The sequence below is a fragment of the Gopherus flavomarginatus genome, chromosome 5 (genome assembly GCF_025201925.1).
Source record: "Gopherus flavomarginatus isolate rGopFla2 chromosome 5, rGopFla2.mat.asm, whole genome shotgun sequence".
Taxonomy (NCBI): Eukaryota; Metazoa; Chordata; order Testudines; family Testudinidae; genus Gopherus; species Gopherus flavomarginatus.
In genome coordinates, this window is record NC_066621.1 from 144,655,972 (window position 1) to 144,665,146 (window position 9,175).

The 9,175-nt window shown below is 54.9% G+C and overlaps 1 protein-coding gene across 1 annotated transcript; it reads right to left on the reverse strand.

Moving 5' to 3' along the window:
* Nucleotides 1-719: 719 nt before the first annotated feature.
* HSPA2 (heat shock protein family A (Hsp70) member 2) lies at nt 720-3,100 on the reverse strand. The gene has a single exon (XM_050952615.1). The coding sequence runs from the start codon at nt 3,015-3,017 to the stop codon at nt 1,116-1,118; it is 1,902 nt and encodes a 633-aa protein (XP_050808572.1). The 5' UTR covers nt 3,018-3,100; the 3' UTR covers nt 720-1,115.
* Nucleotides 3,101-9,175: the final 6,075 nt, after the last annotated feature.

Genomic DNA, 9,175 nt, shown 5'->3' on the forward strand with positions numbered 1-9,175 from the left:
AGCCAGCTTAAACCCCTATTCTCGCCGGACAGCCTGCAAGCTGATTCTGCGAGTCCGATACAGCCCACCGCCCCGCCCCTCCCCCCCGGAGAGGCTAGCTACCATCTTGAAGTATCAGCGGGCTGTTTTTAGAGTGTGTTTAAACTGCAGGCCAAAGTTTATTGCTTTTTAAATCACAATCTAACTTTGTGTAGCAGGTAAGGCAGCCAAGGTTTTTCTAGTCCTCCTACCCAAGCTAGTTTGCCGTCCTTGGGCTGGGAAGAGTCCCGAAGCTAAAGGATATTGGTAAACCTTAACACTTACAATAGGTGTGTGTGTAAACACCCACCATTTTCACCATCCCAGCTGAGAGTTTAAACTGCCTCGCGTGCCGCTGAACAGCTAGTTAGCTCAGTAAGACAGATCTATGCAAGGTTTAGATTTTGCAACATACGCTGCTGTCCCATCCCCTCGAGAGGGGTTTACGAGAAGTTGGGAAAGCTGACAGCCTTCAAGCGACTTTCTGTCCGAGGACAGCCACCCATATGCGCTTTACACTTAAAACGTTGCCTGGATTGTCATCCAGCAGCCGATGCACTATTAGTGAGCGGTTTCTATGACAAAGCCACAGTCCATTAACTGTTTCTTTAAGTCCCAACCCTTTCTTACCACCCTCTCATGAGAAGCAGGAACCTTTAACGTTTTAATCGTAACTGCCAAAATAAAAGGGGAGAGAAATGCATGCTTTAAATATTTTTATTTTATTACCAAAATTTCCAGATGCCAGATCGGCAAATATATTTTAAAGCGTTTGGTAAACAGTCTCCATTCAAAACTTGAAATGTTTATCAACAATAACGATCAAGTGGGCACTTCAGAGAAGACAATGAACATCTAAAGACAACATCCAGAATACTATCGTTTGTATCTGAGTTAACAAAAACTTATTGCTACTAACCTTATCAAGCTGGACTGCCTTCTCTTTGTAAGCACATAGGAAGCTGAGAAAGATCTGCTTCTATGCACACCCAAACAGAATAAACTGTTATTGACACTGACTTTTTAAGGTTAGGAACGAAAATAAAACTGAGAATGGGAAAATAACTGTCCCTGAACAGTGCAGAGTTCAGTCCAGTCTAGTCCACTTCTTCAATGGTTGGTCCCCCGGCGCCACCGGCTGGGCCGGCTCCTCCCTGGTACAGTTTGGTGACGATGGGGTTGCAGAGTTTCTCCAGCTCTTTCTGTTTGTGCTCGTACTCGTCTTTCTCGGCCATCTGGTTGCGGTCAAGCCAGGTGATCACCTCCTGGCATTTGTCGAGCACTTTCTGCTTGTCTTGGTCGCTGATCTTGCCCTTCAGCTTCTCGTCCTCCACGGTCTGTTTCATGTTGTAGGTGTAGGACTCGAGGGAGTTCTTAGCTGACACCCGGTCGCGATTAGCTTCATCCTCCGCCTTGTACTTCTCTGCGTCCTGCACCATTCGGTCGATGTCATCTTTGCTGAGGCGGCCCTTGTCGTTGGTGATGGTGATCTTGTTCTCTTTACCCGTGCTCTTGTCGGAGGCAGTGACATTCAGGATACCATTGGCGTCTATATCGAAGGTGACCTCGATCTGGGGGACACCGCGAGGAGCTGGGGGGATGCCGGTCAAGTCGAACTTGCCCAGCAGATTGTTGTCCTTCGTCATAGCCCTCTCGCCCTCGTACACCTGCACCAGGACACTGTTCTGGTTGTCGGAGTAGGTGGTGAAGATCTGGGTCTGCTTGGTGGGGATGGTGGTGTTACGCTTGATGAGGGCGGTCATCACCCCGCCGGCTGTCTCGATGCCCAAGGACAGAGGAGTGACATCGAGCAGGAGCAAGTCCTGCACGTTCTCAGACTTGTCCCCCATGAGGATGGCAGCCTGCACTGCGGCGCCATAAGCTACAGCCTCGTCCGGGTTGATGCTCTTGTTGAGCTCCTTGCCGTTGAAGAAGTCCTGCAGGAGCTTTTGGATCTTGGGGATGCGGGTGGAGCCGCCCACCAGCACGATCTCCTGGATCTGGCCCTTGTCTAGCTTGGCATCGCGCAGGGCCTTCTCCACGGGCTCCAAGGTGCCGCGGAAGAGGTCGGCGTTGAGCTCCTCGAAGCGGGCGCGGGTGATGGACGTGTAGAAGTCGATGCCCTCGAACAGCGAGTCGATCTCGATGCTAGCCTGGGTGGAGGAGCTCAGCGTGCGCTTGGCCCGCTCGCAGGCAGTGCGCAGCCGCCGCACAGCCCGCTTGTTGCTGCCGATGTCCCGCTTGTGCTTGCGCTTGAACTCCTCCACGAAGTGGCTCACCATGCGGTTGTCGAAGTCCTCGCCGCCCAGGTGGGTGTCCCCGGCCGTGGACTTCACCTCGAAGATGCCGTCCTCGATGGTGAGGATGGAGACATCGAAGGTGCCGCCGCCCAAGTCGAAGATGAGCACGTTCTTCTCGCCGGCCCCGGTGCCTTTCTTGTCCAGCCCATAAGCGATGGCGGCCGCCGTGGGCTCGTTAATGATACGGAGCACGTTGAGGCCGGTGATGGTGCCGGCGTCCTTGGTGGCCTGGCGCTGGGAGTCGTTGAAGTAGGCGGGCACGGTGATGACGGCGCTCTGCACCTTGCGGCCCAGGTAGGCCTCCGCGATCTCCTTCATCTTGGTGAGCACCATGGAGCTGATCTCCTCGGGGAAGAAGGTCTTGTTCTCGCCCTTGTACTCCACCTGCACCTTGGGCTTGCCGCCCTCGCTCACCACGCGGAAGGGCCAGTGCTTCATGTCGGACTGCACCGTGGGGTCGTCGTACTTGCGGCCGATGAGGCGCTTGGCGTCGAAGATGGTGTTGGTGGGGTTCATGGCCACCTGGTTCTTGGCGGCGTCCCCGATGAGGCGCTCGGTGTCGGTGAAGGCCACATAGCTGGGCGTGGTGCGGTTGCCCTGGTCGTTGGCGATGATCTCGACCTTGCCGTGTTGAAAGACCCCCACGCAGGAGTACGTGGTGCCCAGGTCGATGCCAATGGCAGGCGCTTTACCAGACATGGTGGCGGCTCGCTGTGCTGTCGCTGCGAAGTGCGCGCTTCTCAATAGCTACGGCGCGATCTGCCGTTAGCCCCTAGCTCGCTGTCTTTTATAGTGGCCGCTCGCCTTCTTCGGGAACCTGCCAGAACCTCATCTCCCAATCAGCTCGCTCGCGTCCGATCCTTGACCAATCACCACTGTGAATCCCGGTAGAAGTTCCGCCCGACACCGGATGACCAATCGTCACCGTATTGCCTTTCTGACCAATCCCTTCGCAGAGTCCACTCCTCTAGACCAATAGCTTTACTGTGCCTTTTCCTTGTATTTTTCGTCCAATGTAGCTTTGTGGCGTCCACGCCGCCCTGGCCAATCACTTCGCTTGGTTCTCCTTTGCCCCTGCCCTGTTCCCCGACTCTACCAGAAACTTCCAGCGGACGCTGGTCGGGAGGTTGGGGATTGATGTCACCGTTACCCAATAGGATTCGAGCGCTGGGTTGGGCGATGGAACCAGCAGCCGCTCGAGAGACTTCTGGATGGTTGTTATGGGAATAACTGTGTGTCCCTAACCGCCTCCCAGGCTCGATCTCTGAATAGCGACAGCTGCGGGCGCGAGCCGTTCCCCCCGCCCCGTAGGCTGGCTCGCCGAGATGGGCGGGCTGAGCGGGGGCTGTGCGGCGGCGCGTGCCCAGTGGGCAGAGAGACGCAGTGCGGCAGGCTAAGGGGCGCGGAATGGAGATCGGGGCGAGGCAGAGCCTGAAGGGATGGGGGAGGGGGAGCAGGCGGAAGGGGGATGGGGAGAGCGGACAAAGGGAATCTGGGAGGGTGGGGGCAGGCGGATTGGGGAGTAGGAGGAAGGGGGGGCATGCAGGGGCGGGGGAAGTTGGCAGAGGGATGGCGGGGGTGGGAAAACAGGCAGGATGGTGGGAACTGGGGGAGCGGGGGGGGGCAGGAACCAGGCAGGATGGTGGGAACTGGGGGAGCGGGGGGAGGTCGGGAACCAGGCAGGATGGTGGGAACTGGGGGAGCAGGCAGAGGAGTGCGGGGGGGGGGGGGGTCAGGAACCAGGCAGGATGGTGGGAACTGGGGGAGCAGGCAGAGGAGTGCGGGGGGGGGGAGCTCAGGAACCAGGCAGGATGGTGGGAACTGGGGGAGCAGGCAGAGGAGTGGGGGGGGGGAGCTCAGGAACCAGGCAGGATGGTGGGAACTGGGGGAGCAGGCAGAGGAGTGCGGGGGGGGGGAGCTCAGGAACCAGGCAGGATGGTGGGAACTGGGGGAGCAGGCACAGGAGTGCGGGGGGGGGGTCAGGAACCAGGCAGGATGGTGGGAACTGGGGGAGCAGGCAGAGGAGTGCGGGGGGGGGTCAGGAACCAGGCAGGATGGTGGGAACTGGGGGAGCAGGCAGAGGAGTGGGGGGGGGAGGGCAGAAACCAGGCAGGATGGTGGGAACTGGGGGAGCAGGCAGAGGAGTGCGGGGGGGTGGGTCAGGAACCAGGCAGGATGGTGGGAACTGGGGGAGCAGGCAGAGGAGTGCGGGGGGGTGGGTCAGGAACCAGGCAGGATGGTGGGAACTGGGGGAGCAGGCAAAGGAGTGCGGGGGGGGAGCTCAGGAACCAGGCAGGATGGTGGGAACTGGGGGAGGAGGCAAAGGAGTAAGGGGGACAGGAACCAGGCAGGATGGTGGGAACTGGGGGAGCAGGCAAAGGAGTAAGGGGGACAGGAACCAGGCAGGATGGTGGGAACTGGGGGAGCAGGCAAAGGGGGGGGTCAGGAACCAGGCAGGATGGTGGAAACTGGGGGAGCAGGCAAAGGAGTGCGGGGGGGGGGAGCTCAGGAACCAGGCAGGATGGTGGGAACTGGGGGAGCAGGCAGAGGAGTGCGGGGGGGGGTCAGGAACCAGGCAGGATGGTGGGAACTGGGGGAGCAGGCAGAGGAGTGGGGGGGGGAGGGCAGAAACCAGGCAGGATGGTGGGAACTGGGGGAGCAGGCAGAGGAGTGCGGGGGGGTGGGTCAGGAACCAGGCAGGATGGTGGGAACTGGGGGAGCAGGCAGAGGAGTGCGGGGGGGTGGGTCAGGAACCAGGCAGGATGGTGGGAACTGGGGGAGCAGGCAAAGGAGTGCGGGGGGGGAGCTCAGGAACCAGGCAGGATGGTGGGAACTGGGGGAGGAGGCAAAGGAGTAAGGGGGACAGGAACCAGGCAGGATGGTGGGAACTGGGGGAGCAGGCAAAGGAGTAAGGGGGACAGGAACCAGGCAGGATGGTGGGAACTGGGGGAGCAGGCAAAGGGGGGGGTCAGGAACCAGGCAGGATGGTGGAAACTGGGGGAGCAGGCAAAGGAGTGCGGGGGGGGGGGAGCTCAGGAACCAGGCAGGATGGTGGGAACTGGGGGAGCAGGCAGAGGAGTGCGGGGGGGGGTCAGGAACCAGGCAGGATGGTGGGAACTGGGGGAGCAGGCAGAGGAGTGGGGGGGGGAGGGCAGAAACCAGGCAGGATGGTGGGAACTGGGGGAGCAGGCAGAGGAGTGCGGGGGGGTGGGTCAGGAACCAGGCAGGATGGTGGGAACTGGGGGAGCAGGCAGAGGAGTGCGGGGGGGTGGGTCAGGAACCAGGCAGGATGGTGGGAACTGGGGGAGCAGGCAAAGGAGTGCGGGGGGGGAGCTCAGGAACCAGGCAGGATGGTGGGAACTGGGGGAGGAGGCAAAGGAGTAAGGGGGACAGGAACCAGGCAGGATGGTGGGAACTGGGGGAGCAGGCAAAGGAGTAAGGGGGACAGGAACCAGGCAGGATGGTGGGAACTGGGGGAGCAGGCAAAGGGGGGGGTCAGGAACCAGGCAGGATGGTGGAAACTGGGGGAGCAGGCAAAGGAGTGCGGGGGGGGGGAGCTCAGGAACCAGGCAGGATGGTGGGAACTGGGGGAGCAGGCAGAGGAGTGCGGGGGTGGGGGTCAGGAACCAGGCAGGATGGTGGGAACTGGGGGAGCAGGCAGAGGAGTGGGGGGGGGAGGGCAGAAACCAGGCAGGATGGTGGGAACTGGGGGAGCAGGCAGAGGAGGGGGGGGGAGGGCAGAAACCAGGCAGGATGGTGGGAACTGGGGGAGCAGGCAGAGGAGTGCGGGGGGGGGGGGTCAGGAACCAGGCAGGATGGTGGGAACTGGGGGAGCAGGCAGAGGAGTGGGGGGGAGGAGGGCAGAAACCAGGCAGGATGGTGGGAACTGGGGGAGCAGGCAGAGGAGTGCGGGGGGGGGGGTCAGGAACCAGGCAAGATGGTGGGAACTGGGGGAGCAGGCAGAGGAGTGGGGGGGGGAGGGCAGAAACCAGGCAGGATGGTGGGAACTGGGGGAGCAGGCAAAGGAGTGCGGGGGTGGGGGGGAGCTCAGGAACCAGGCAGGATGGTGGGAACTGGGGGAGCAGGCAAAGGAGTAAGGGGGACAGGAACCAGGCAGGATGGTGGGAACTGGGGGAGCAGGCAAAGGGGGGGGTCAGGAACCAGGCAGGATGGTGGAAACTGGGGGAGCAGGCAGAGGAGTGGGGGGGGGCAGGAACCAGGCAGGGTGGGAGGGACTGGGGGAGCAGGCAGAGTGGGGCAGCAGGAACCAAGGGGTCAGGAAACTGGCAGAGATAGGGCAAGGGGGTGGGGACTGCAGGGGATAGGGGGAAAACAGCCAGGAGGAGAGAGCAGGGTGTGTAGGATTTGCAGCTTGCGTTCCAGTGTTTGTAATTCCCGAAAGTTCAGTTAGATGCCAGATGTCATCTTCCGACAGTCCAAGAGCTGGTGGATAATTTACCCTTATTTGGTTGCAATGTAGAAATTTCGTATAGTGAGAAAGTGCAAAGGAAAGGTGTCTAGGTTGGTGTCTGCTTTGGTCAGGGGTTGTCTCTCCAGTTTGCTGGGATTGTGCGAGGAAGAGTTTAGATGTCTCTCACAGACCTGCACAAATCCTTCATTCCTGGACTGTGAGTGACTTGACGCACTTAAAGAGTGTTAGCCTTGTTTCTGCTTAAATTGGCAGGCTCACAGCCCTCACATGTATCCTCTTTCACTCATGCAGTTGTCTAATGAATACAGCTGCCTGACACACCTTTGTATATGGTTCTCTCTCACACAACACCCACAAACATTTCCTTCACTTGTTCATCCCATACAGTTTTTTGAAACCACATTTTCACTAGTTTTATAGCTGCCAAAACAGTAGCCCGTACTGGCATGTTTTGTGGGAAAGAAGGATGTGGCATTTAGCTCTCCCCTTGTAAAGAAGCAGTATGGATTTTAGGAGTCTGGTTTCTGTGTATTTTTGCATAGTGACCATTCTTGAAACCTCTCCAAATTTTTGTCTTTTGTGCTAACATAAATGCTGTCACACCTACATTTAGTTGAAGCATAAGCTGTGAAACTATTCTCAGAACTAGATAAAAGTTTTGATGAAAATCTGCTCTTTATCCTCCAAATTACTCTTCCTATCTCTTGACAATTACCAAATACTTCAGTACATTCAAAATATAGTAATAAAGGAAAATCATTGTTTCTGTCTAATTTCTAGGGTAATACTTTGCATTGATATTTCTTTCTCTTAAGTATTAATGACTGCTCACTTTTAAATATTCATTTTAATGATGTATCCTGGCATCTAATTCTGCTGTTTGTAGACATGCAAAGGAGATGTCAGATACATACTAGTCACTTCTGTTTAATTTGTCCCACTGTGTTTAACTGAATCTTTGAAAACTGTCATGGAAATCCATCAGCCCAGCTTCAATATATAGACATCTGCCTTTACCAAAATAATTTATGAGAATAAAAAAAAAAATAATTTGTACTTACTTTTCAAAAGAATTACTGGGTGAATAAATTTCAAGGTTTTGTTACCTGACAGGATAATTCCACTTCCATTCCAAATACTGAGAGGTTTGAATGTGCATGTATGGTTCAATGTATGTCCTGTTTTCTACCTCTTAGAAGGGCCTAGGTTTATCACAGTAAATAGAAACACCTTTTTTCTCAAAGGATTCTAAAGCCTTTTGATATAGAGGGTCTGATGTTCTGAGGTACAGAATGCCTGCTGCTCCCATTGATTTCAGTTGGATTTCTGCAGGCTCAGCACCTTTGAAAATTGGACCTAGCCATGACACTGCATTTATTGCTCAAGTGCAGCCATCTTCGGGATGGAATAGAGCAGCTCTTAAACAATGCACAACTGTAGCACACAACAGTTTAGAATATGAGAAAAATGTAATCAGAAACTGCAAAAATGTTATACTTAGGGGAAGGTCCTGGAGATGTCATAGTAATGATACCACAAACCATGGAAATCATGACAAAATCATGAAAAGTCATCAGCGTTTTTTGTAGAACATACTGGTTCAGACTAGTGACCAGCTGCTTCAGAGGAAAGTGCAAAAAATCCAGCAAAATGCTGTTGGGGGACAACTTGCTTAAGGGAAAGGTTCCTCCTAAACCCCAATACTCAGCTGTTGTCTTAAATCTTGAAGCAGGCAGGTGTATATATAAATATTTAATCCCTTTTTGAGTCTTGCTAAATTCTTGGCTGCAATGATACTTCATGGCAATGAAATCCACACGCTAATCGTACATTCTAAATAGCCTAGTGTTTTTCTTGATTCTGTTAGCACTTCCCTCAATACTGCGTGATCCATTTGCTGTTCCCCATGTTCTGTTGCCTTTTCTCCCACATGAACCTTAATCTCTCTTTTTCTACTCCTGGACCATGGCACCCCATCACAGGCTCCATATTGTTTTCTCTCCCCCATAGAACTTTTACGATCTCCCCCTCACACATTATATTATGATGTGAAGTGTGTCCTTTTCCTCTTGTAGACAGACCAGCTAACTAGTCGGTCACTGTGATATCTCATGCTTCCACTGCGCACAGCTACGGTATTTAGTGTTTATTGTATCACATAGAGAGGAGAGATGCCGGCAGGGAGCAATGCAGTGAGAGTTCAGCAGCAGTAAAAGAGTGAATACTTAGTTTGGAGACTTTTAAACAGGATGCTTTTTAAAACCAGTGTTAAGTTGATAGCAAAATCAGGTGCTTCTCTTGTCTGCCATTGTTATAGGACCCCATGTCAGCTTGGTATAGTTTCATTCTCCAGTGGTTAATGTGGCCCTGGTGTCATTGTGTAAAAGCAAGGAACATGCTGACACAGGTGGTTCTGAGATATTTG

Excerpts from the sequence above, each read along its gene's own strand:
- HSPA2 (XM_050952615.1), bottom strand. The coding sequence starts at position 3,017 with ATGTCTGGTAAAGCGCCTGCCATTGGCATCGACCTGGGCACCACGTAC.